This window comes from Mauremys mutica, chromosome 2 (assembly GCF_020497125.1).
Source record: "Mauremys mutica isolate MM-2020 ecotype Southern chromosome 2, ASM2049712v1, whole genome shotgun sequence".
Lineage (NCBI taxonomy): Eukaryota > Metazoa > Chordata > Testudines > Geoemydidae > Mauremys > Mauremys mutica.
This window is the reverse complement of record NC_059073.1, coordinates 51,267,296-51,292,961: the sequence shown is the minus strand read 5'-3', so window position 1 is coordinate 51,292,961 and position 25,666 is coordinate 51,267,296. Positions and strand designations below refer to the sequence as shown.

Genomic DNA, 25,666 nt, shown 5'->3' with positions numbered 1-25,666 from the left:
CAATAAAGTCCATGAAAGACAGAAACCCAAGGCAGCTGCTCCTTGGTGATTGGCAGTGGTGCCTGAGCTGAGGTTTCTGCAAGAAGGCATTGCCTCTGTGTCATTTGTGAACACCTCTGTTCCAGAAAACAGGAGACGTGAACATTCTGCAAATGAACAAGCTACACTAAGAAAATACCCTGATTCTGTGCCACTGATTTCTCCTCCAATGGGAAACGGACATACAAGGACCCCAAATCTGCTACCACTCAGCAAAGATCAATAGTCTCTTTTTCGTATTGCTTTCTCAGTAGTTACATTAATATTTAAGCTGTCTTATACTATGTTATTGGAATTTTTCCTTCTTTTTGGATGTTAAACCAGGGTTTTACAGATGCTGTGGTGTGTATTTTGCATAGCACTAGTTGAAAAAATTCTGTCAAAACTCTTTCTCAATAGAAGATTTGGTTTTTGACAAAAAAATATTTTTTTGTGAAGGGTCTGCTTTTGATGGAAAATATTGAGGAGGGGAGTGTCATCAAAACTCCCAAAACCTGAAATATTTTGATTTGGATATCCTCCTGCAGTGACTCATGGAAATTGTATTTTGGTCCTCATGTCCCCATGCTCCCATATGGGAAAGATTCCCCAGCTGGACTATATCACCCAGGATGATTCATCCACATCACCCTGAGCCTGGGACTCTCATGATGCAAACACCTCACTGCACCAGGAGGGGAGACTGTGGTACAGGGTTTCTCAAACAGGGATTGCCACTTGCGTAGGGAAAGCCCCTGGCGGGCCGGGCCGGTGTGTTTACCAGCTCCGTCCGCAGGACCAGGTGATCGCAGCTCCCACTGGCCGCGGATCGCTGCTCTGGGCCAATGGGAGATGCTGGAAGCGGCGGCCAGTAAGTCCCTTGGCCCGCGCTGCTTCCAGCAGCTCCCATTGGCCCAGAGCAGCGATCCGCAGCCAGTGGGAGCCACGATCAGACAGATCTGCGGATGGGGCAGGTAAACACACCAACCCGGCCTGCCAGGGGCTTTCCCTACACAAGCGGCAACCCCTGTTTGAGAAACCTGCTGTGGTACATCATGGCCTGTTTATGAGAATAAAGTAATTCATTGGCTCCTATGCTTGGGGCCTAAGTAATAATCATGGAAAATTGTTCCTTTTTTCCCCATGAAATATGACTTGGTATGATACATCAAAAACATATTAATTGAACAGTACAAACAATTCTCTTATGTCTTATCTAATATTTAATAAGGTATCGTTTGTATATTTGTATGTATTGTTTTAAGACAGCCAAGCACTCCCTGTAGGTTCTTTCTGGGATTAAAAACAGTGTCAGGCAAGAAGGTTAAGTTCTTCAAAGTTTTTAATCAATTCAAGCAAGCACAGATGAAAAAAAATTACAAAGTATTCAAACCCAGAAGCCCTAGAATACAAGCTACATAATACTAAAAATAATCAAAACATCAATTTACTCTACAATTTACTTTACACTGGATCCCTAATGTATATATGATCATATTGACATGTATTCAGTTAATAGTACAGTTTAGATTTGGTACTGTTACAGTGGGCAAACACAAATACTTTTTTCTGCTTTTACAGATTTTATCACTTTGAAAGAGATTCTCTATACATAAAAGACTTTATCATGTGAGGTGCTGAATGCTCTGACACCAAACTAGCAAAGCCCTTAGGCACATGTTTAAGACTATGAAGAGTCCACAGAGACTATTTCTTGCCTGAGATTATAATTTTTAATCCCAATGGGACTCTTCACAGTCTTAAATGTAAGCATATGCTTAACGCTCAGATTTTTAAGGCAGTTAGGTGTTGCTGCACTCAGCATTGCAAATTATGCCAAACTGATTTAAGAGTCTAAGTGCTTGAGTAGACTGTGAATTAACCCACAATAGAGAGATGTACATTCAATTTCTACGGGGACTATGTTAACAAACACTAGGGAACTTTTAATGCATGCTAGCAGGTCCACATGGGCCAGTTAGCGCACAACGCACTAGTGCACACTAGGGGCAGGTCTACACTATGGGGGAAAATCGATATAAGATACGCAACTTCAGCTACGTGAATAACGTAGCTGAAGTCGAAGTATCTGATATCGAATTACCTACCATCCTCACAGCGCGGGATCGATGTCCGTGGCTCCCCATGTCAACTCCGCTACCGCCGTTCACGTTGGTGGAGTTATGGAGTCGACATGAGCGCATTCGGGGATCGATATATCGCGTCTAGATGAGACGCGATATATCGATCCCCGAGAAATCGATTGCTACCCGCCGATATGGCGGGTAGTGAAGACGTACCCTAGAATTTACATCCCTCTAGTGGGAACTAATGCACCATGTAGACAAACCCTAAAACTTATTTTCAAAAGGGATTTAGGCACTTAGGAACCTAAATCTTATTGATAGTCAGTCAGCATTGCCCAAATACCTTTAAAAATCTGGGCCTAAGTGTTTTCCTGAATCAGAGTCTTAAGTACATGCTTAACTCCATGATTGTGACCACTTGAGTTAAAAAAGAATTTCTATTGGCTGTTAGCAATACAGTATAGGGTTTAAACATTTGCTATTACTCATATTTATCCTCAGCAGATACATCAGCAGGAGAAACTTCCAACAGTAGCTGTAAGTAACATGTAATTTTGTCAACAAAATCAAAATGTAATTTAAAATGTACAAAGGGCAAGTACACCAGAAGGCCCCCCAACATAAAGAGAAGGGCATAGATATACTGCATCTTGGGAGCCCAGACTATAGGAGCCAATACTAAGAACAAAGAAACTGCCACCATCGCAAATGCAACTGGTAAAAACACCTGCAAAAGAAACAAACTGTTAGAGGAAGCAAAAATAGACATTTGTCATTGTATGCATTAAATGTAAGAGAACTAAGCACTCTTTGCCATATTGCAAGCACAATAAATTGCCCTGCCACCCCTTTGCCTGGGGTTATGTCAGCAAAAAGAGTAACTCAAAGCTTAATCTAAAAATGAATTGCAAATTATCCATTTATAATTGCTATTCACAAACTAGATGTTCAGGAATTTTTTCCCAGTGTTAAACATAACCCAAGATAAAATGTTACAACTTTTAACTCTTTTTCCATTTACCTTGTATGGTCGCTGTAGAGTAGGTTCCCGGTATCGGAGTACAATCAGGCTGGCACAAGTCAGTCCAACCATAAGCCATACAGAAAATCCAAAGTAATTTGTTAAAGTAATTAGATCAGCTGGGATAATAAAAATGGATGCAATGATGGTTGAAAAAATCATGGCCGGTGCCGGAGTCCAATAGTGGACGTTAAGCATGGATATTAAAACAGGCAAGTGTCCTGACTGACTTCCAGCATAACTTAATCGTCCTAATGTAAACATGCTGCTGTTGAGGGCACCAAATATTGAGGCAGCAACGGCGAGAGGAATGACCCAAGCAATGGAGGGGATCACTCTGTCAGCCCAAGTGACTGCCACAGCAACTGCAAGGAAACAAAATGTCATTAGACAGTGGGTATGGTGTCCCGACAGTCTTACTGAACTGATGTCAACTCAGTGCAACCACTTTGTGAATAAGAACTAGGGGGTACAGAGCGTTTCCTAGCCGTGTATAGTGAAACCACACTATTTACAAGTAGGCAGAAGCAGGAGATGGGATCAGAGCATGGCAGGGAGAACAAATGTGTTAACCCCCTATATGAAATGGACTGCCACTAAATGGGAGTTTCCTGTGTGGCAGTATGCAGGGGGCGGGGGCAGGCCAGGGGGCAGACCAACTTCTGGTGGTGAGAGAGACAAGCTTTGAGCTCTGTGTAAGCTCAAAAGCTTGTCTCTCTCACCACCAGAAGTTGGTCCAATAAGAGATATTCTCTCTCCCACCTTGACTCCCTAATATCCTGGGACCGACATAGCTACAACTCCAGTTTTACTAAACAGATTTAAATTAAACTGTGGCCAGGGGCGGCTCTAGACATTTCGCCACCCCAAGCAGGGCGTCATGCCGCGGGAGGCGCTCTGCCGGTCGCTGGTCCCACGGCTCCGGTGGACCTCCCGCAGGCGTGGCCACCGGAGCCGCGGGACCAGCGGCCTGTGGGAGGTCCACCAGAGCCGCGGGACCAGCGGCCTGCGGGAGGTCCACCGGAGCCGCCTGCCGCCCTCCCGGCGACCGGCAAAGCGCCCCCTGCGGCATGCCGCCCCAAGCGCGCGCTTGGCGTGCTGGGATCTGGAGCCGCCCCTGACTGTGGCAACTTCTATGTGTACACAAGCCCCCAAGGAGTTTTCTCAAAGTCTCTGTTAAGGTATATCTAAATAATAGCTGGAAGCAAGTCTCTCAGCCCATGCAGACAGACTCACACTAAAGTGACTAGAGCTAGCGCACTAAAAATAGCAGTATGGACATTGCAGCTCAGAGTCTCAAGCCCACCCAAGGCTCTAGGCTTGAGAGCCCAAGCCACAACATCTGTACTGCTATTTTTAGCATGCTAGCTTGAATCCCACTAGCACAAGTCTATCTTCCCAGGCTGAAGGTTCACATCCAGCTACAGTGTAGACATACCCTTAGAACTCAGAACAGAAGCCAAATCGCCTGACTCAAAGTCCAGTGCCTTGCTATATGTAAACCCTGAATTCAGCTGGACCCAAGTGACCCCAACAGGGTGGACACAGATAAATAGTTGTAATGATTACCTCTCCTTTTGATTCATCAGCCTTATATCCTTACCTGAGGAGACAATTTCCTTAGGTGTCAGAACTGTCAGGTACGAGATGTTTACAAGTAAATAAAACAAAGTCACTGCAGGAAGTGCAGTCATCACAGTCAAGGGGATATTTCTACTAGGATTTATCATCTCTTCTGAAAAAATATAATTTAGAAAATTATTTAATAAAACAAATATACTCACAATATTGCTTTCGAAAGAGTGCTTCCCTGACAAACTTGATAGGACTAAGGAGTAAATTTGTGGCAATGTTTCATAGGGTAACAGGGGAGAGAGAAACATTGACTGTGAAACCATGAAAATTGGTGGAGGTACTTGGTGACACCTGTAACTACTTTTAAATAGAGCTGGTCAGAAATACAGTATATACAAAGTGCTGTCCAATGTGCAAAGTAAACAAACTGAAAAGCCTTACCAAGCCCTAACCAAGTGTAAATCTGGGCATGTTGAGACAACCGTTTATTTTTATTAAATCTTGTTTTATTGGAAGACCTGCTCTCTGTGTGCAAATTTCACCGTCCCATCTCTGAAACAACCACTGTCCAGGCATCTGTGTCAAGAGGGGCTTAAAGGGTAAAGACTTACTGAAACCTCCAGACAGCTCATTCTCATCTGTCAAAAGGGCATGGACAGAAGGGTCCACTCCCACTGAAGTGAGTTGCAAAAACACATATGAGCAGGCAACTCTAAAGGACCAAACAGGGTGAGAAAGGTGGAGGTGGCCTATTATTGACAGTGGCGGGAGAAGGGTAAGCTGTCTTTTATTTTCCTCAAATCTTCTCTGTTTGTTGTTTAAAATCTTCTAAAATGTAGAAAATTGTCTTTGATATTTTAAACTGTTGAAAGGCAGGATGCCTAGAACCCCCACTTCTAATTTTTATCTCTCAACTTTTGTTGCATTAGCAACAGGCCTGGCATTTATCTCAGATCGAATCATTGGCTCCTGGCAGACAGGGTAGAAATCTTTGTTGAAAAAGAGTAGAATTCGGTGTCAAAAAGTATTGAGATGTAGGTCCACGGCATTTGCAGCTTCTAACTGTTGGCTAATATGTTGTACTGCAGTAGTAGTAATTGAATCCAAACAAATTAGAACAGTATGAAAAAAATTGCATTGTATTGTGTTAAAAAGTATAGTTTTATGTAATGCTAAAAATGTCCGAATGTGATTTAAAAATTAAAATTCTACTAACTTTTTTTTTACCAAAAGGGGAGAAAAAAAGGCTTTTGCCTATAGCATATTCTCAAGATAGAAATAAGTGTTTCTACACTGTCATTTTTTAAAACATTAACTCATTTTTCATGTTCTTCTTCTTTCCACTAACTTTTGTTACTTTTAGTTTGTTTAATGTTTGACACATAAGAAAGGATAAAACTGGAAGGGAATGTTAAAGACTAAAGGACAAAAACTGAAGTACACAGTTCGATTCTGCAAAACCCTTATTCACACGAGTAGTCCCAGTGTTCATGATAGTCTATGTTATCATGAACACCTATCATGGAAGCTTTCAATAATTGCTCATATTATTAAATATCACATGCAAAGTGGAATAACCAAATGACTAACCAAAAACTAGGAGGGCTTCTTTAATGTTTTTAAATGAATATATTAAAAAGGGCACAGAAAAGTTGTTTATAACATTTTCCTTACTCTTTTTCTTTACTCTTTCCTTTATTCTCTACTAAGAATTATTTCCCCAGTGAAATGATTACCTCTTATGCAAATCAAAATTGATATTGTTAAAAGTATTGTTTCTGATTGCAATGCAAAATGAAATAGTTCATGCACTTGTCAAAATAAGCAATTCAAGGTTGTGCATTAGTAGGCTTCTGGTATGTGCCTTGGGTGGCTGAAGGCACTCAGTCTTGATATCCACACTCTGCTCTGCATATCCTCTTGCAAATAATTGCAATAGCATTGAGAAAGGGGAAAATCACTGTTTTAGGTCTGCACATTCTATTTGCATATAGATTTAAACTAAACCTTTTGTTTTACACATTAGTCTTCTTTAAATATGCAGCTGGTTCTGGAGACAGTAAATGCACATTATGCAAACAAGCTGCATGAAATAAGACAATGCACCTTTACAACACAACCAGACACAGACCTTGAATACAACCAGTGTTTTAATATAAATGTCTTTACAGGCTAAATTGTTCTCACTGGGAGACAAGCTCTAATAACATTATCTGAGGAATGTAAGAATACTGGCCATAATATTAAATGTAAAAAACAAGATATACCTGCCATGTAATTGAGGGACCACCAACCGCCATATGCATATAATCCCTGGAAAAAAGCTTCAGCAATCTGTGAGGCATCAGGAATCTCTGAGCTGAATGCATTCTCAAACCTTACTAAATTCTCCTTTCTTCCTCTAACCAGCAGAACAATGCCTCCTATGCCAATTACAGATAGTGCCATCATCTTCAGTACTGTGAAAACAGTTTGAACCCAAGTAGCCATTTTGACACTTCGGCCATTCAGAATCCCCAGAGACCAAAGAACTGTCAAAGCCAAGCATTTCTTTAGCAGCTCCGGTGCAGGGCACACACCGTAGAAAGGTTGGGTAGCGTATTCAGCAAACAACAAGGCTCGAGTAGCATTTGATGCTGGTTTGGTAAACATCGCCGTCCAGATAAAGATGAAAGCAGGTAGGGATCCAAGCGCTCTTTTTATGTGACTGTATTCTCCTCCAGATAATGGTAGGGCAGTCCCCAGCTCTGCATAACAGAGGGCTCCCATCAGTGATATTACTCCACAAGCAGTCCAGATGCTTAGCGCAACACCCACATTAAGTAAGGAGTATTTTAGCACTCCTGTGGGAGACACAAAGATCCCTGCACCTACTATGGTGCCTATAATAAAATTTACCCCATCAAAATACCCTATAGTTCTTTTGAGCTGCATCCTGTCATTTTCATTACCTCTCACTTCTTCTTTGAGATAGTCATGCTTTCCTTTTCCCATTTTCTCTGTCTGTTCTCAGATAAGGTCAATGATTATAGGGGCTTCAGAAGCATTCGTTTCCCTTATTCCATGGCTGTGTTGTTATGAAGTTGACCTGACCTTACTCCCTAGTGAAACGCTTCAAAAATATTGGTTTAGTTATTCAGAAGACAAGGTCTTCTTTGGGTTTTTGATGTTTAATGCGTGAAGATGATTAACCAAGTATTGCAAGAACAACTCGTATCAAATGTCAGTATAACCTGTACTTCACAGATTATTAGAGTTTTTTTAAAGAAACAGGCATTATAATACATTAACAATAAATGCTTTCTACTTTTATAGTGCCTTCCATCAAAGGAGCTCAAAACATTTAACAGTTATTAAAACTACCCTGTGTGGTAGGTAAATATCTGCTTTTTACAGATGGGAAAACTGAAACATAGAGGGGTTAAATAAATTACCCAACGTCAAATGTGAAAGTGTTTCTGTGACAGAATATTAAAGTCTGTCCTTCATTCATAAAATCTATTAGATATGAACTACATTTAAAAATCAGTATCACAGTTGCAAAGTCAAGCTCTCAAAAGCTAGGAAATTCTAGAATTAATGTTACCTGTGGAACCTTAATTCAGTCATCTTGTGCGTATGCACCAGTCTTTAATTACATCATCACTTACTTATTTCCCCCACAGGACCCCTGCCTCATTTAGTGTATCGTCTCTACTTAGGATGGGCAAACTTCAATTTTTATAATTTGACTACATTTGGGCTGATTTTTCAAGGGGATTTCAAAAAGACACATCCCTGACCCAAAAGCCACCCCTCTGACAATTTCAAGTCCCTGCTCCAAAGCAGGGGGAGGAGTGAAAGCTTGGCAAAGAAAAGATTATCGGAATATCTTAACATGGACACAACAACATATTTTTCCCTAGTCTGGTTCTCAGAAATGGCTGAAACATCTTAGGTAATATTTTCCCAAAAGATTCAGCATGGGGCAGACACCCAGCATGGAAAATTTCAACACAAACAGTTTAAATTTAACAACGTTATGGGGTCTTATAATGGGAAGTGTCAGGCAACCTTTATAATAGGTAGTGCTGCCAGCCCCACCAAAATGATAGTTAATGGAGGGAAGTTTGTTTTAGAAAGCAACTAAACCCAGACAGACTAGACCCCATGGGGTAAACACATTTCCCAAACACACTGAATAGGGCCATTAAAACGAAATGGCCCAGTCATCATCAAAACCAGTACATCCATAGTTGAGCCTGAATTTTACAAGCCGTGTTTGAAATTGCAGTTGTGAGGCCCATAGAACTGGACTGGTTTATGGGAGGGAGCTATCCACTTGGGATATGTATCCACAGACAGATAAATCCTTTGTGAGTATGTTAAGAAATATTTGCTTGTATAGTAATATCAGTTAGGGGTGTGAATTCTTTAATGACATTTTATAGTGGCAAAAGCCCTAAAATAGACACCTTTATACCAGCATAAAATGTGCTGGTATAGCTTATTTCATTCAGGGAACCAGTATAAACCATACTGGCAAAAACATTTTTTCATATGTAACCCACACACCTCCTGGGTGTGGTGTTCTGTTCATCTAGTGGCAGAGAGAGAGAGAGAGATTAATGAGTTTGTTCTACAGCCTTAGCTAAGAGCCAAATAATGGGACAGAACACCACACCCAGGAAGTGTGTAGGTTACACACAGATTCCAAGGGACCACTGTAATCATCTAATCTGACCTCCTGCATAGCACAGGCCCCTGAAATAATTCCTGTTTGAACTAGAGCATATGTATTGAAAATAACATCCAATCTTGATTTAAAAATTGCCAGTGGTGGAGGATCTAGTGCAACCCTTAATAAGTTGTTCCAATTGTTAATCACCCTGACTGCTAAGAAATTATGGCTTGTTTCCAGTCTGAATTGTCTAGCTTCAATTTCCAGCCATTGGATCTGCTAGACTGAGGAGCCCATTAGCAATTATTTGTTGCCCATGTAGATACTTATACACTGTGATCAAGTCACCAGTTAGCCTTCTCTTTTTTAGACTGAATAGATGGCGCTCCTTGAGTCTTACACTAGAAGGCATATTTTCCAATCCTTTCATCATTCTTGTGGCTCTTCTCTGAACTCTCTTCAATTTATCAACATCCTTCTTGAATTATGGACATCAAAACTGGACACAGTATTCCAGCAGCAGTCTTACCAGTGCCAAATACAGAGATAATATAATCTACTTTCTCCTACTCAAGATTCCCCTGATATAGGCTGTGTCTATACTAGGATGGCTTGTGGTATAGTTGTTCTTGAAAACAAGACCTAAGACTAACAGCTGAGAGACACTGTAACAGCAGGACAATCTGGTCTCCATATATAGGCATTATCCCAGGAGGGGGAATGAGAATGATGATAAGACGGTCATAACCTAGGGCTTGCTGTCTGGATCATATAAACTTTTTATGTTTTTTTCTGTAATGGAAGCTGAGAAAGACTCACATCTTAAAGCATGTTAAACCCCTGGGCTTTCATTCGAAAGGGGCCTTAGTTCACTGTAGTTTAATACCTTTAATTTAGTCATGTTAACTTCACATCTTTTGTTGATTCGTCTTTGCTTGCCTGGGTATCCCTGTATAGAAATGACCTTACCTAGTTTAGCTCTCACCGAGGATAAATCTGGGTATGTTGAGACAACTGTTTATTTTGTGTTAAATTATTTTCTGTCTACTTTTTAATAAATCTCATTTTAGGGAAAGGATGCCGTGTGTGTCTAAATTTCACACTGTCCCATCTCTAAGGAGAAAATACACAGGTAACCTCTTAGCAAGAGGACTACATCTAAAACCCAAACACCCCACTGTAATCTTGGTCAAAAGGGCATGGACAGAAGGATCCACTCCCAGTAAAATACGTTGCAGATGTTAAGATGGGTAATCCAAATAATTCATAAGTGGGTGACACCAAGAGACGAAACAGGAGATAGAGATGGCAGTGGCCTTTTCGTGGCAATATGATAGAGACAGGCTCCAGGAATAGAACCAGGCCTGTAATCAGTACAGTAAGAGTGGACAGGACATAGAGAGCTGTTTGGAGGCTATTAACAAACAAGTAGAGGGGTCAGCGTTAGACACTGTCTCATTATGCTGCAATCTCAAGGACTGAGATTCTTGCTGCCTTCCTTTCCGTGACATGCCTTCCCAGGAATAGCTGTAATCCATCTCAAATTTCTCAAATCATCCAATTTATTTTACAGTATTTACTGAAAATTGTCTAATTATTACCCTGCAGAAAGTGTGATGATTTTTCTCTCTCCTTATCTTGAGTTTCTGCTACAAACCCGAGCGGACCTCTATCTGTAATATTTTGCATGCATTTTTAAGACATCGGCAGGGAACCTAAATTCTGCGCATGCGCAGTGGCGCAGAACTCTCCCAGGAGTAAAATCAGCATCTTCTGGGGCGAGATGGAGTGACGGTGGCTTTGCTTGATGGTGGGTTTTCGGTTTGGTGTTTTGGTGGGCGGGGGGAGAAGCGGGAAGTGGGCAGGTTAAAGGGAAGCAGCAGCTGCTTGAAGGTTTCTACCAACTAGTCAAAAGGAAGCAGCAAAGGCCAGCCAGAAGCAATGGGGATTCAAATGGGTAGACGGACAGGCCTCTAGGCTGTGGAGGTCAAGACCGTAATCGCTCGGCCGCCCTGGCCAGCAGCGAGGAGAAGCTTCTCCACTCCAGGAGAAAAGCCTTGGACGTCCTGCGGCCCTCTGACTCTGGGCGATTCCACACCGGCCCAGACTCTGCGGCCACCATCTGATGCGTTAGGTCATGCCACAGGCTCCTGGCAGACAGCTTGCACTTCTGCGGGGCGCGAGAGCCAAAAGGAGAAACGGCACCCAGCTAGAGCTCACAGAGCAGCACGCTGGCCGCAGTGAGATTCCGAGCCACGCGGACACGTGCCTAGTGGAGCGCGAGCCCACCGCCTTCACTGCTCGGAAACCGCAGGGCTCCCCGAAGGCTCTCGCATGGAAACAGAAAGACGTTGGGACGTCTCCGAGGATCCAGCTCTCTTTGGGCTGGCATCCATCCCCCAAGACGATCCTGGCAGGTGCAGTTTCGCCGAGCTGGGTGGAGCTGGGCCTGGCTCCGTAGCTCAGGGTTTAGGGCACTGGCTTCGTAAACCAGGGTTGGTGAGTTTAAATCTTGCTGGAGCATGGCTGCAGGGGCAGATTTTCAGACTCGTTCGCCTTGTCCAGCGGTGAGTAGTTGGAGGGAGCTTCCCTTATAGCAGGGGATTAAAAGACAGCCCCTCAGAGGTCCCAGGTGGGGAGAGCAGCACCCTGCCAGAAGTGGGGATCGAACCCACGCGGACACATGTCCATTGGAACTTAAATCCAACGCCTTAACCTCTCGGCCATTCTGGCGAGCGCCCAAGGCCTGGCCCAGCGGAAGAAGGACTTCTTGAGAGGTCGTCAATGCGCCCGCTGCCTTGAGCGCGTGACCATGGCAGGCGCAGCATCACTTAGGTAGGCCTGGTGGGTGAAGGCAGACAGCATGGGGCCTGGCTCCATAGCTCAGGGGTTAGAGCACTGGTCTTGTAAACCAGGGGTCGTGAGTTCAACTCTCACTGGGGCCTGGGTAGCACTTTTGGGCTGGGCCTGATGTCCCCCCCTAGTGGTGAGCTGTGTGACCTTGCACTCCACATGGTTATGGAAATATGCTTATGAGTGGGACTATAAGGTAACCAAAATATGCTTCATGCAAAAGGTCTCTTGGAAGGTAGCATTACAAAGCTTATAAGCTACTGAGCGTGTTCATCTTCTTTGTATGAATCTATCATTCTTGTATCTGAAGCCAGAAATATGAAGTCTTACTCCCAAGTCCTAGTGTCATTAGGCAAAGTGAGGGCCATTAATGGTGCTTTAGAATCTTGATGGCTCCCATTGGCCAGGACAACTGGTTGTAAACGGCTCTGTTTACTTGTAAGCCTTCCTGCATACGTGGGTGCCAGCCAATGAGTGATGAAGTCTCACAGGACATGTGAACATGTCACATGATCCCGGAATCCATCTTAAACCTGGTGCTTTTCCATTTAGAAGGAAGGGTGGAAACCCGGCGAGAGAGACAAAGGATTCCCGCCTTGTGCCAAAGATAGAAAAGGGGGTGGAAGAGAACAAAGGGGGCGGCAGTCATGAGAAAACCCCTTGTGACCACCTGAGCTGGAACTAACAAGAACTGTAGCAGGGGAAAGGATTGGGCCCAGACTAAGAAGGAGTCTTGTCTGCGAAAGAAGCTTATTGGAACATCTCTGAGGGTGAGATTTACCTGGATTCAGTTTCTTAAATGTATTAGGCTTAGACTTGCGTGTTTTGTTTTATTTTGCTCGGTAACTTACTTTGCTCTGTCTGTTATTACTTGAAACCACTTAAATCCTACTTTTTATACTTAATAACGTCACTTTTCTTTATTATTAAACCCAGAGTAAGTGATTGATAGGCGGGGGAGCAAACAGCTGCGCATATCTCTCTATCGGTATTAGAGAGGGCGGACCCCCTGTGAGTTTACCCTGCATAAGCTTTCGACCGAGTAAAACAGATTGATTGGGGGTTTGGATCCCACGGGGAGCTGGGTGTCTGGGTGCTGGAGACAGGAAACCGTCTGAGCAGGTTTGGTTAAAGTCTGCAGCTTTGGGGGCGTGGTTCGGACCTCGGGTCTGTGTTGCAGCAGAGTAGCGTGTCTGGCTCGACAAGACAGGCTTCTGGGGTCCCAAGCTGGCAGGGGAAACAGGCTCAGAGGTAGTTTCGGCACCTCCGGTGACAGTCCCCAGGGGGTCTCTGTGACCGAAACCATTGCAAGGCACTTGGCTTTTCTTAGGTACTTGTTAATTTTGGGGAGGGGGCACAGGCGGGCAGGATGCCAGAGGGTTTTGTTAAAGAGAAGCAGCAGCAGCCTGAATTTGTGTACCACTGGGTCAAAGGGGAGCAGCAACAGGGGCCTACCAGAAGTGGGAGTCGAACCCACGCAGGCTCACGCCCATTGGAACTTGAGTCCAACGCCTTAACCACTCGGCCATTCTGGTGAGCGGGTAGCCCTGGCCCGACCGCTACACCCAAAAAGGCTTGGGCGTGCCCGGCGCTCTTGCTTTGGAGAACTACCCAGCTAGCTGCGTCTCAACAGGGTTCCGAAAATGCTACGCTTGCTTAGGAAGTTGTCTCTCTGGGTGCGCTTGGCTAGCTGCGGAGTGCCCGGCCGGCGGCTTGGAGTCCAGGGGAGGTGAAACTGTCCCCCTTCCACTCCTCCACCCCCCCGGGTCAGAATTTGGGCAAAATCTCCAAATCCAAAGCAAAGACGTCGAGTGCCGCTGGTCCTGTGGAAGAGTGCTCCGGCTCCTGTGCTCACAGCAGCGTTCCAGGCTTGGGGGACTGCCTATGACCCACTAGTTGGGAGGATGGGGTCCCGGGCCCTGCAGCTCCAAGGGCCACAAGTTAGCCTCCAGAGGCCGACTACCGAGCCTCTCTTGGTCTCCCGCAGCTCGACTATTAAGCCTTCCGCCATGGCTTCTCTTGGCAGGGAGCAGCATCCCCACTGGCGCCCGCTTTGGGAGGCAGCCCGGCTGGAAAGAATTGGGGCCACCAGGTCAACCCATTGGACGGCATGGGCCCGGTTCTCCCAACCTCAGCCCTGCGCTGAGGGTACCTTGGGCATCCCGCTGAAGGGCCGCCCGGAGCAGAGCTGTTGGGGAAAGGGAGAGAGTCTTGGGTCAAGGGCCCACTTTCCATTCGTGGCAGCGAGGCCGCTGCTCTGCTACGCACAAAACCCTGAGCCAGGTCTTCTACGAAGGCTTTAGATAAGCTCACGCCCATCGGAAGTCCCGTCCTCCCCAGCCCAGCCAGGACTAGCAGCTGAGCCCAGCGCAGGGTAGGATCCACCAGCCGGGTCTTCCCGAGTCCCGCCCCCTCCACCACTGTGATTCACCTCTCTGCCAGCTGCCCTGGACACCCGAAACCTACTGATGGGGAGGGTCGCATGACCGCTCTTCTGGCTTCCCTTTGCTTCCCCGTCACTAAGTCATTCTTCTGCGGGGAAGTAAAGACATCTGCAGGGAACCTAAATTCTGCGCATGCGCAGTGGCGCAGAACTCTCCCAGGAGTAAAATCAGCATCTTCTGGGGCGAGATGGAGTGACGGTGGCTTTGCTTGATGGTGGGTTTTCGGTTTGGTGTGTTGGTGGGCGGGGGGAGAAGCAGGAGGTGGGCAGGTTAAAGGGAAGCAGCAGCTGCTTGAAGGTTTCTACCAACTAGTCAAAAGGAAGCAGCAAAGGCCAGCCAGAAGCAATGGGGATTCAAATGGGTAGACGGACAGGCCTCTAGGCTGTGGAGGTCAAGACCGTAATCGCTCGGCCGCCCTGGCCAGCAGCGAGGAGAAGCTTCTCCACTCCAGGAGAAAAGCCTTGGACGTCCTGCGGCCCTCTGACTCTGGGCGATTCCACACCGGCCCAGACTCTGCGGCCACCATCTGATGCGTTAGGTCATGCCACAGGCTCCTGGCAGACCGCTTGCACTTCTGCGGGGCGCGAGAGCCAAAAGGAGAAACGGCACGCAGCTAGAGCTCACAGAGCAGCACGCTGGCCGCAGTGAGATTCCGAGCCACGCGGACACGTGCCTAGTGGAGCGCGAGCCCACCGCCTTCACTGCTCGGACACCGCGGGGCTCCCCGAAGGCTCTCGCATGGAAACAGAAAGACGTTGGGACGTCTCCGAGGATCCAGCTCTCTTTGGGCTGGCATCCATTCCCCAAGACGATCCTGGCAGGTGCAGTTTCGCCGAGCTGGGTGGAGCTGGGCCTGGCTCCGTAGCTCAGGGTTTAGGGCACTGGCTTCGTAAACCAGGGTTGGTGAGTTTAAATCTTGCTGGAGCATGGCTGCAGGGGCAGATTTTCAGACTCGTTCGCCTTGTCCAGCGGTGAGTAGTTGGAGGGAGCTTCCCTTATAGCAGGGGATTAAAAGACAGCCCCTCAGAGGTCCCAGGTGGGGAGAGCAGCACCCTGCCAGAAGTGGGGATCGAACCCACGCGGACACATGTCCATTGGAACTTAAATCCAACGCCTTAACCTCTCGGCCATTCTGGCGAGCGCCCAAGGCCTGGCCCAGCGGAAGAAGGACTTCTTGAGAGGTCGTCAATGCGCCCGCTGCCTTGAGCGCGTGACCATGGCAGGCGCAGCATCACTTAGGTAGGCCTGGTGGGTGAAGGCAGACAGCATGGGGCCTGGCTCCATAGCTCAGGGGTTAGAGCACTGGTCTTGTAAACCAGGGGTCGTGAGTTCAACTCTCACTGGGGCCTGGGTAGCACTTTTGGGCTGGGCCTGATGTCCCCCCCTAGTGGTGAGCTGTGTGACCTTGCAATCCACATGGTTATGGAAATATGCTTATGAGTGGGACTATAAGGTAACCAAAATATGCTTCATGCAAAAGGTCTCTTGGAAGGTAGCATTACAAAGCTTATAAGCTACTGAGCGTGTTCATCTTCTTTGTATGAATCTATCATTCTTGTATCTGAAGCCAGAAATATGAAGTCTTACTCCCAAGTCCTAGTGTCATTAGGCAAAGTGAGGGCCATTAATGGTGCTTTAGAATCTTGATGGCTCCCATTGGCCAGGACAACTGGTTGTAAACGGCTCTGTTTACTTGTAAGCCTTCCTGCATACGTGGGTGCCAGCCAATGAGTGATGAAGTCTCACAGGACATGTGAACATGTCACATGATCCCGGAATCCATCTTAAACCTGGTGCTTTTCCATTTAGAAGGAAGGGTGGAAACCCGGCGAGAGAGACAAAGGATTCCCGCCTTGTGCCAAAGATAGAAAAGGGGGTGGAAGAGAACAAAGGGGGCGGCAGTCATGAGAAAACCCCTTGTGACCACCTGAGCTGGAACTAACAAGAACTGTAGCAGGGGAAAGGATTGGGCCCAGACTAAGAAGGAGTCTTGTCTGCGAAAGAAGCTTATTGGAACATCTCTGAGGGTGAGATTTACCTGGATTCAGTTTCTTAAATGTATTAGGCTTAGACTTGCGTGTTTTGTTTTATTTTGCTCGGTAACTTACTTTGCTCTGTCTGTTATTACTTGAAACCACTTAAATCCTACTTTTTATACTTAATAACGTCACTTTTCTTTATTATTAAACCCAGAGTAAGTGATTGATAGGCGGGGGAGCAAACAGCTGCGCATATCTCTCTATCGGTATTAGAGAGGGCGGACCCCCTGTGAGTTTACCCTGCATAAGCTTTCGACCGAGTAAAACAGATTGATTGGGGGTTTGGATCCCACGGGGAGCTGGGTGTCTGGGTGCTGGAGACAGGAAACCGTCTGAGCAGGTTTGGTTAAAGTCTGCAGCTTTGGGGGCGTGGTTCGGACCTCGGGTCTGTGTTGCAGCAGAGTAGCGTGTCTGGCTCGACAAGACAGGCTTCTGGGGTCCCAAGCTGGCAGGGGAAACAGGCTCAGAGGTAGTTTCGGCACCTCCGGTGACAGTCCCCAGGGGGTCTCTGTGACCGAAACCATTGCAAGGCACTTGGCTTTTCTTAGGTACTTGTTAATTTTGGGGAGGGGGCACAGGCGGGCAGGATGCCAGAGGGTTTTGTTAAAGAGAAGCAGCAGCAGCCTGAATTTGTGTACCACTGGGTCAAAGGGGAGCAGCAACAGGGGCCTACCAGAAGTGGGAGTCGAACCCACGCAGGCTCACGCCCATTGGAACTTGAGTCCAACGCCTTAACCACTCGGCCATTCTGGTGAGCGGGTAGCCCTGGCCCGACCGCTACACCCAAAAAGGCTTGGGCGTGCCCGGCGCTCTTGCTTTGGAGAACTACCCAGCTAGCTGCGTCTCAACAGGGTTCCGAAAATGCTACGCTTGCTTAGGAAGTTGTCTCTCTGGGTGCGCTTGGCTAGCTGCGGAGTGCCCGGCCGGCGGCTTGGAGTCCAGGGGAGGTGAAACTGTCCCCCTTCCACTCCCCCACCCCCCCCGGGTCAGAATTTGGGCAAAATCTCCAAATCCAAAGCAAAGACGTCGAGTGCCGCTGGTCCTGTGGAAGAGTGCTCCGGCTCCTGTGCTCACAGCAGCGTTCCAGGCTTGGGGGACTGCCTATGACCCACTAGTTGGGAGGATGGGGTCCCGGGCCCTGCAGCTCCAAGGGCCACAAGTTAGCCTCCAGAGGCCGACTACCGAGCCTCTCTTGGTCTCCCGCAGCTCGACTATTAAGCCTTCCGCCATGGCTTCTCTTGGCAGGGAGCAGCATCCCCACTGGCGCCCGCTTTGGGAGGCAGCCCGGCTGGAAAGAATTGGGGCCACCAGGTCAACCCATTGGACGGCATGGGCCCGGTTCTCCCAACCTCAGCCCTGCGCTGAGGGTACCTTGGGCATCCCGCTGAAGGGCCGCCCGGAGCAGAGCTGTTGGGGAAAGGGAGAGAGTCTTGGGTCAAGGGCCCACTTTCCATTCGTGGCAGCGAGGCCGCTGCTCTGCTACGCACAAAACCCTGAGCCAGGTCTTCTACGAAGGCTTTAGATAAGCTCACGCCCATCGGAAGTCCCGTCCTCCCCAGCCCAGCCAGGACTAGCAGCTGAGCCCAGCGCAGGGTAGGATCCACCAGCCGGGTCTTCCCGAGTCCCGCCCCCTCCACCACTGTGATTCACCTCTCTGCCAGCTGCCCTGGACACCCGAAACCTACTGATGGGGAGGGTCGCATGACCGCTCTTCTGGCTTCCCTTTGCTTCCCCGTCACTAAGTCATTCTTCTGCGGGGAAGTAAAGACATCTGCAGGGAACCTAAATTCTGCGCATGCGCAGTGGCGCAGAACTCTCCCAGGAGTAAAATCAGCATCTTCTGGGGCGAGATGGAGTGACGGTGGCTTTGCTTGATGGTGGGTTTTCGGTTTGGTGTGTTGGTGGGCGGGGGGAGAAGCAGGAGGTGGGCAGGTTAAAGGGAAGCAGCAGCTGCTTGAAGGTTTCTACCAACTAGTCAAAAGGAAGCAGCAAAGGCCAGCCAGAAGCAATGGGGATTCAAATGGGTAGACGGACAGGCCTCTAGGCTGTGGAGGTCAAGACCGTAATCGCTCGGCCGCCCTGGCCAGCAGCGAGGAGAAGCTTCTCCACTCCAGGAGAAAAGCCTTGGACGTCCTGCGGCCCTCTGACTCTGGGCGATTCCACACCGGCCCAGACTCTGCGGCCACCATCTGATGCGTTAGGTCATGCCACAGGCTCCTGGCAGACCGCTTGCACTTCTGCGGGGCGCGAGAGCCAAAAGGAGAAACGGCACGCAGCTAGAGCTCACAGAGCAGCACGCTGGCCGCAGTGAGATTCCGAGCCACGCGGACACGTGCCTAGTGGAGCGCGAGCCCACCGCCTTCACTGCTCGGACACCGCGGGGCTCCCCGAAGGCTCTCGCATGGAAACAGAAAGACGTTGGGACGTCTCCGAGGATCCAGCTCTCTTTGGGCTGGCATCCATTCCCCAAGACGATCCTGGCAGGTGCAGTTTCGCCGAGCTGGGTGGAGCTGGGCCTGGCTCCGTAGCTCAGGGTTTAGGGCACTGGCTTCGTAAACCAGGGTTGGTGAGTTTAAATCTTGCTGGAGCATGGCTGCAGGGGCAGATTTTCAGACTCGTTCGCCTTGTCCAGCGGTGAGTAGTTGGAGGGAGCTTCCCTTATAGCAGGGGATTAAAAGACAGCCCCTCAGAGGTCCCAGGTGGGGAGAGCAGCACCCTGCCAGAAGTGGGGATCGAACCCACGCGGACACATGTCCATTGGAACTTAAATCCAACGCCTTAACCTCTCGGCCATTCTGGCGAGCGCCCAAGGCCTGGCCCAGCGGAAGAAGGACTTCTTGAGAGGTCGTCAATGCGCCCGCTGCCTTGAGCGCGTGACCATGGCAGGCGCAGCATCACTTAGGTAGGCCTGGTGGGTGAAGGCAGACAGCATGGGGCCTGGCTCCATAGCTCAGGGGTTAGAGCACTGGTCTTGTAAACCAGGGGTCGTGAGTTCAACTCTCACTGGGGCCTGGGTAGCACTTTTGGGCTGGGCCTGATGTCCCCCCCTAGTGGTGAGCTGTGTGACCTTGCACTCCACATGGTTATGGAAATATGCTTATGAGTGGGACTATAAGGTAACCAAAATATGCTTCATGCAAAAGGTCTCTTGGAAGGTAGCATTACAAAGCTTATAAGCTACTGAGCGTGTTCATCTTCTTTGTATGAATCTATCATTCTTGTATCTGAAGCCAGAAATATGAAGTCTTACTCCCAAGTCCTAGTGTCATTAGGCAAAGTGAGGGCCATTAATGGTGCTTTAGAATCTTGATGGCTCCCATTGGCCAGGACAACTGGTTGTAAACGGCTCTGTTTACTTGTAAGCCTTCCTGCATACGTGGGTGCCAGCCAATGAGTGATGAAGTCTCACAGGACATGTGAACATGTCACATGATCCCGGAATCCATCTTAAACCTGGTGCTTTTCCATTTAGAAGGAAGGGTGGAAACCCGGCGAGAGAGACAAAGGATTCCCGCCTTGTGCCAAAGATAGAAAAGGGGGTGGAAGAGAACAAAGGGGGCGGCAGTCATGAGAAAACCCCTTGTGACCACCTGAGCTGGAACTAACAAGAACTGTAGCAGGGGAAAGGATTGGGCCCAGACTAAGAAGGAGTCTTGTCTGCGAAAGAAGCTTATTGGAACATCTCTGAGGGTGAGATTTACCTGGATTCAGTTTCTTAAATGTATTAGGCTTAGACTTGCGTGTTTTGTTTTATTTTGCTCGGTAACTTACTTTGCTCTGTCTGTTATTACTTGAAACCACTTAAATCCTACTTTTTATACTTAATAACGTCACTTTTCTTTATTATTAAACCCAGAGTAAGTGATTGATAGGCGGGGGAGCAAACAGCTGCGCATATCTCTCTATCGGTATTAGAGAGGGCGGACCCCCTGTGAGTTTACCCTGCATAAGCTTTCGACCGAGTAAAACAGATTGATTGGGGGTTTGGATCCCACGGGGAGCTGGGTGTCTGGGTGCTGGAGACAGGAAACCGTCTGAGCAGGTTTGGTTAAAGTCTGCAGCTTTGGGGGCGTGGTTCGGACCTCGGGTCTGTGTTGCAGCAGAGTAGCGTGTCTGGCTCGACAAGACAGGCTTCTGGGGTCCCAAGCTGGCAGGGGAAACAGGCTCAGAGGTAGTTTCGGCACCTCCGGTGACAGTCCCCAGGGGGTCTCTGTGACCGAAACCATTGCAAGGCACTTGGCTTTTCTTAGGTACTTGTTAATTTTGGGGAGGGGGCACAGGCGGGCAGGATGCCAGAGGGTTTTGTTAAAGAGAAGCAGCAGCAGCCTGAATTTGTGTACCACTGGGTCAAAGGGGAGCAGCAACAGGGGCCTACCAGAAGTGGGAGTCGAACCCACGCAGGCTCACGCCCATTGGAACTTGAGTCCAACGCCTTAACCACTCGGCCATTCTGGTGAGCGGGTAGCCCTGGCCCGACCGCTACACCCAAAAAGGCTTGGGCGTGCCCGGCGCTCTTGCTTTGGAGAACTACCCAGCTAGCTGCGTCTCAACAGGGTTCCGAAAATGCTACGCTTGCTTAGGAAGTTGTCTCTCTGGGTGCGCTTGGCTAGCTGCGGAGTGCCCGGCCGGCGGCTTGGAGTCCAGGGGAGGTGAAACTGTCCCCCTTCCACTCCCCCACCCCCCCCCCGGGTCAGAATTTGGGCAAAATCTCCAAATCCAAAGCAAAGACGTCGAGTGCCGCTGGTCCTGTGGAAGAGTGCTCCGGCTCCTGTGCTCACAGCAGCGTTCCAGGCTTGGGGGACTGCCTATGACCCACTAGTTGGGAGGATGGGGTCCCGGGCCCTGCAGCTCCAAGGGCCACAAGTTAGCCTCCAGAGGCCGACTACCGAGCCTCTCTTGGTCTCCCGCAGCTCGACTATTAAGCCTTCCGCCATGGCTTCTCTTGGCAGGGAGCAGCATCCCCACTGGCGCCCGCTTTGGGAGGCAGCCCGGCTGGAAAGAATTGGGGCCACCAGGTCAACCCATTGGACGGCATGGGCCCGGTTCTCCCAACCTCAGCCCTGCGCTGAGGGTACCTTGGGCATCCCGCTGAAGGGCCGCCCGGAGCAGAGCTGTTGGGGAAAGGGAGAGAGTCTTGGGTCAAGGGCCCACTTTCCATTCGTGGCAGCGAGGCCGCTGCTCTGCTACGCACAAAACCCTGAGCCAGGTCTTCTACGAAGGCTTTAGATAAGCTCACGCCCATCGGAAGTCCCGTCCTCCCCAGCCCAGCCAGGACTAGCAGCTGAGCCCAGCGCAGGGTAGGATCCACCAGCCGGGTCTTCCCGAGTCCCGCCCCCTCCACCACTGTGATTCACCTCTCTGCCAGCTGCCCTGGACACCCGAAACCTACTGATGGGGAGGGTCGCATGACCGCTCTTCTGGCTTCCCTTTGCTTCCCCGTCACTAAGTCATTCTTCTGCGGGGAAGTAAAGACATCTGCAGGGAACCTAAATTCTGCGCATGCGCAGTGGCGCAGAACTCTCCCAGGAGTAAAATCAGCATCTTCTGGGGCGAGATGGAGTGACGGTGGCTTTGCTTGATGGTGGGTTTTCGGTTTGGTGTGTTGGTGGGCGGGGGGAGAAGCAGGAGGTGGGCAGGTTAAAGGGAAGCAGCAGCTGCTTGAAGGTTTCTACCAACTAGTCAAAAGGAAGCAGCAAAGGCCAGCCAGAAGCAATGGGGATTCAAATGGGTAGACGGACAGGCCTCTAGGCTGTGGAGGTCAAGACCGTAATCGCTCGGCCGCCCTGGCCAGCAGCGAGGAGAAGCTTCTCCACTCCAGGAGAAAAGCCTTGGACGTCCTGCGGCCCTCTGACTCTGGGCGATTCCACACCGGCCCAGACTCTGCGGCCACCATCTGATGCGTTAGGTCATGCCACAGGCTCCTGGCAGACCGCTTGCACTTCTGCGGGGCGCGAGAGCCAAAAGGAGAAACGGCACGCAGCTAGAGCTCACAGAGCAGCACGCTGGCCGCAGTGAGATTCCGAGCCACGCGGACACGTGCCTAGTGGAGCGCGAGCCCACCGCCTTCACTGCTCGGACACCGCGGGGCTCCCCGAAGGCTCTCGCATGGAAACAGAAAGACGTTGGGACGTCTCCGAGGATCCAGCTCTCTTTGGGCTGGCATCCATTCCCCAAGACGATCCTGGCAGGTGCAGTTTCGCCGAGCTGGGTGGAGCTGGGCCTGGCTCCGTAGCTCAGGGTTTAGGGCACTGGCTTCGTAAACCAGGGTTGGTGAGTTTAAATCTTGCTGGAGCATGGCTGCAGGGGCAGATTTTCAGACTCGTTCGCCTTGTCCAGCGGTGAGTAGTTGGAGGGAGCTTCCCTTATAGCAGGGGATTAAAAGACAGCCCCTCAGAGGTCCCAGGTGGGGAGAGCAGCACCCTGCCAGAAGTGGGGATCGAACCCACGCGGACACATGTCCATTGGAACTTAAATCCAACGCCTTAACCTCTCGGCCATTCTGGCGAGCGCCCAAGGCCTGGCCCAGCGGAAGAAGGACTTCTTGAGAGGTCGTCAATGCGCCCGCTGCCTTGAGCGCGTGACCATGGCAGGCGCAGCATCACTTAGGTAGGCCTGGTGGATGAAGGCAGACAGCATGGGGCCTGGCTCTATAGCTCAGGGGTTAGAGCACTGGTCTTGTAAACCAGGGATCATGAGTTCAACTCTCACTGGGGCCTGGGTAGCACTTTTGGGCTGGGCCTGATGTCCCCCCCTAGTGGTGAGCTGTGTGACCTTGCACTCCACATGGTTATGGAAATATGCTTATGAGTGGAACTATAAGGTAACCAAAATATGCTTCATGCAAAAGGTCTCTTGGAAGGTAGCATTACAAAGCTTATAAGCTACTGAGCGTGTTCATCTTCTTTGTATGAATCTATCATTCTTGTATCTGAAGCCAGAAATATGAAGTATTACTCCCAAGTCCTAGTGTCATTAGGCAAAGTGAGGGCCATTAATGGTGCTTTAGAATCTTGATGGCTCCCATTGGCCAGGACAACTGGTTGTAAATGGCTCTGTTTACTTGTAAGCCTTCCTGCATACGTGGGTGCCAGCCAATGAGTGATGAAGTCTCACAGGACATGTGAACATGTCACATGATCCCGGAATCCATCTTAAACCTGGTGCTTTTCCATTTAGAAGGAAGGGTGGAAACCCGGCGAGAGAGACAAAGGATTCCCGCCTTGTGCCAAAGTGTCATGAATAGTTAGTAAAGGGTTAAAGCATAGTACCTGGTGGGCATCTGACCTGAGGACCAATCAGGGAAGAGAATTTGAAACTCCTAGGAGGGAACTTTTCCCTCTGTTTGGGGGGGTCTTGTTTTTTGGCCGTTTGGAGTTCAAGAGACCAGACGAGTTAATCAAGTCCCTACAAGTTCCTCCTTTCTGAACTAATTTCTTCTAGTCAAGATAGTGAGTATTAGAAAGATACTTTGTGTCCTTATCTAATAATCCTATGTTTGCAATTCTGTGTGTTTGTCATTGATTATTCTTAATTCTGCTTGTACTGGTTGTACTGAGAAAGAGAGAGGATTCTCTCCAGAACTTAGCAAGGTTATACCCTATGAGTGCCCAGCTTGGATTCATAGAGATTCTATATTTTCTTTTGTTCTCTTAATAAATTCTTTTCTTTTCTTTGGACTTGGTTAATTCCTTCCCTTGGGGAAATTCAGGGGAAGGGGAGGGGGAAGTGGGCTGCTTCCCTGTGTGTGTGAGATTCAAGGCGTTTGAATCCAGGCACCTCTGTCTCCAGAGCAGGCTGGAGAGAGGGGGGAGGGGGAAGGTTCCTCCTCTGTGAATTGATCTGTGTTCCCAAGGGGGGAAACAGGGGTGTCCCGGCCCACGGAATTGACCGGGTGGTGGCAGCCGAAGGGGAGACCTACCCTAGGATTTTGGGGTGGGGGAAGACATGCGGGTCCTCACTTTGAAACCGCCCAGTTTCAAGTGAGGGTAGACTCCTGACATGGTGGCAGTGGTGTTTCGGACCCAGAGAGAGAGGCAAGGCTTTTCTACCAGAGGCACTCTGAGACAGTTTCAGGGTTACAAGTATTTTCAGTTTTTTGCAGGGCTTTCTGTTACAAAGCCTCCGGTGGAGAGGTACTGGCGTCCATTGTGATACAAGGTACCACTCAGGATTCCTGAGGTGGGGGGAAGTGCTCGCCAAAGTACATTCCCATCCAACAGGAAAAGCAGGTTTGGGGGTTGCAGAGAGAAACCCTCCAGCCAGGTTTTTTTTTCTCCCTGTGTCTTTTGAAAGGATTAGAAGACAGGAGAACACAAATCCCTAAGGAATAGACCAGATTTTTCTCAGGGGTATTGTTAGCAGCAGCCTTTCAGCTGGGCTGCTGAGTACAGCAACTCAGAGCAGAGGGAGACAGAGAATTTTTTTTTTTAACTCTTTCCCTCTTTCTCAGTACAAACCAGTAACATTACACAAACCACAATTTGCTATACAAAGGATTGATTTCTCTTTCTTTACTCAAGTTATCATAGGCAGGGGTAGGGACTGTCAAGCAACACATACGGTTCACTGACTGCAGAGGGGTGTGACCAGCACCTGAAGGCACAGACATGACTGACTCAAAGACCGAACTGGAAATTGCTCAAGTAAATTTAAAAATCCTACAGGCACAAAAAGAGAAGGAGGAAGCTGCCCATCAGAGAGAGATGGAAAAACTAGAAGCTACCCAAAAAGCCAAAGAGGCAGAACACAGGAGGGCCATGGCAGCCAAAGAGGCTGACCGGGAAACCAAAGAGTTAGAGCTACGAATCCAGACACAGGCTTTGGAATTAGAAAAAGCTAAACAGCAAACTCCACCCAATCCAATCCCTCTTCAACCTACTGATCAACCTTCTCGGAGAAAATTTCCCGCCTACAGGGCCGGGGATGATGTTGAGGCCTTTTTAGAAAACTTTGAGAGGGCCTGTATTGGA

General features: G+C 48.8%; 1 protein-coding gene and 11 non-coding genes across 12 annotated transcripts; 4 read left to right on the top strand and 8 right to left on the bottom strand.

Annotated features, from left to right (window-relative positions):
* Positions 1-2,199: 2,199 nt before the first annotated feature.
* On the bottom strand, positions 2,200-7,781 carry SLC7A13 (solute carrier family 7 member 13). Its single transcript, XM_045003210.1, has 4 exons — positions 6,969-7,781; positions 4,730-4,861; positions 3,127-3,491; positions 2,200-2,832 (listed from the first exon to the last, which is right to left on the bottom strand). Exons 1-4 carry the CDS (start codon positions 7,693-7,695, stop codon positions 2,587-2,589), a joined length of 1,470 nt encoding a protein of 489 aa, XP_044859145.1. The 5' UTR covers positions 7,696-7,781; the 3' UTR covers positions 2,200-2,586.
* Positions 7,782-12,011: 4,230 nt separating this feature from the next.
* On the bottom strand, positions 12,012-12,094 carry TRNAL-UAA. Its single transcript has one exon. It is a non-coding gene; the product is annotated as a tRNA-Leu (tRNA).
* Positions 12,095-12,233: 139 nt separating this feature from the next.
* On the top strand, positions 12,234-12,306 carry TRNAT-UGU. The gene has a single exon. It is a non-coding gene; the product is annotated as a tRNA-Thr (tRNA).
* A 1,360-nt stretch (positions 12,307-13,666) lies between these two features.
* TRNAL-CAA lies at positions 13,667-13,749 on the bottom strand. Its single transcript has one exon. It is a non-coding gene; the product is annotated as a tRNA-Leu (tRNA).
* Positions 13,750-15,712: 1,963 nt separating this feature from the next.
* TRNAL-UAA lies at positions 15,713-15,795 on the bottom strand. The gene has a single exon. It is a non-coding gene; the product is annotated as a tRNA-Leu (tRNA).
* Positions 15,796-15,934: 139 nt separating this feature from the next.
* On the top strand, positions 15,935-16,007 carry TRNAT-UGU. The gene has a single exon. It is a non-coding gene; the product is annotated as a tRNA-Thr (tRNA).
* Positions 16,008-17,367: 1,360 nt separating this feature from the next.
* Positions 17,368-17,450, bottom strand: TRNAL-CAA. Its single transcript has one exon. It is a non-coding gene; the product is annotated as a tRNA-Leu (tRNA).
* A 1,964-nt stretch (positions 17,451-19,414) lies between these two features.
* TRNAL-UAA lies at positions 19,415-19,497 on the bottom strand. Its single transcript has one exon. It is a non-coding gene; the product is annotated as a tRNA-Leu (tRNA).
* Positions 19,498-19,636: 139 nt separating this feature from the next.
* On the top strand, positions 19,637-19,709 carry TRNAT-UGU. Its single transcript has one exon. It is a non-coding gene; the product is annotated as a tRNA-Thr (tRNA).
* A 1,360-nt stretch (positions 19,710-21,069) lies between these two features.
* TRNAL-CAA lies at positions 21,070-21,152 on the bottom strand. Its single transcript has one exon. It is a non-coding gene; the product is annotated as a tRNA-Leu (tRNA).
* Positions 21,153-23,118: 1,966 nt separating this feature from the next.
* On the bottom strand, positions 23,119-23,201 carry TRNAL-UAA. The gene has a single exon. It is a non-coding gene; the product is annotated as a tRNA-Leu (tRNA).
* Positions 23,202-23,340: 139 nt separating this feature from the next.
* On the top strand, positions 23,341-23,413 carry TRNAT-UGU. The gene has a single exon. It is a non-coding gene; the product is annotated as a tRNA-Thr (tRNA).
* Positions 23,414-25,666: the final 2,253 nt, after the last annotated feature.

Bases quoted from the DNA above. Each gene is read 5' to 3' on its own strand.
- SLC7A13 (XM_045003210.1), bottom strand. From the start codon at position 7,695: ATGGGAAAAGGAAAGCATGACTATCTCAAAGAAGAAGTGAGAGGTAAT. The intron at 4,862-6,968 runs GTATATCTTGTT...ATATTTTTTCAG, and splicing joins GTCCCTCAATTACATGGCAG to AAGAGATGATAAATCCTAGT. The intron at 3,492-4,729 runs GTAAGGATATAA...GTTTCCTTGCAG, and splicing joins TAAGGAAATTGTCTCCTCAG to TTGCTGTGGCAGTCACTTGG.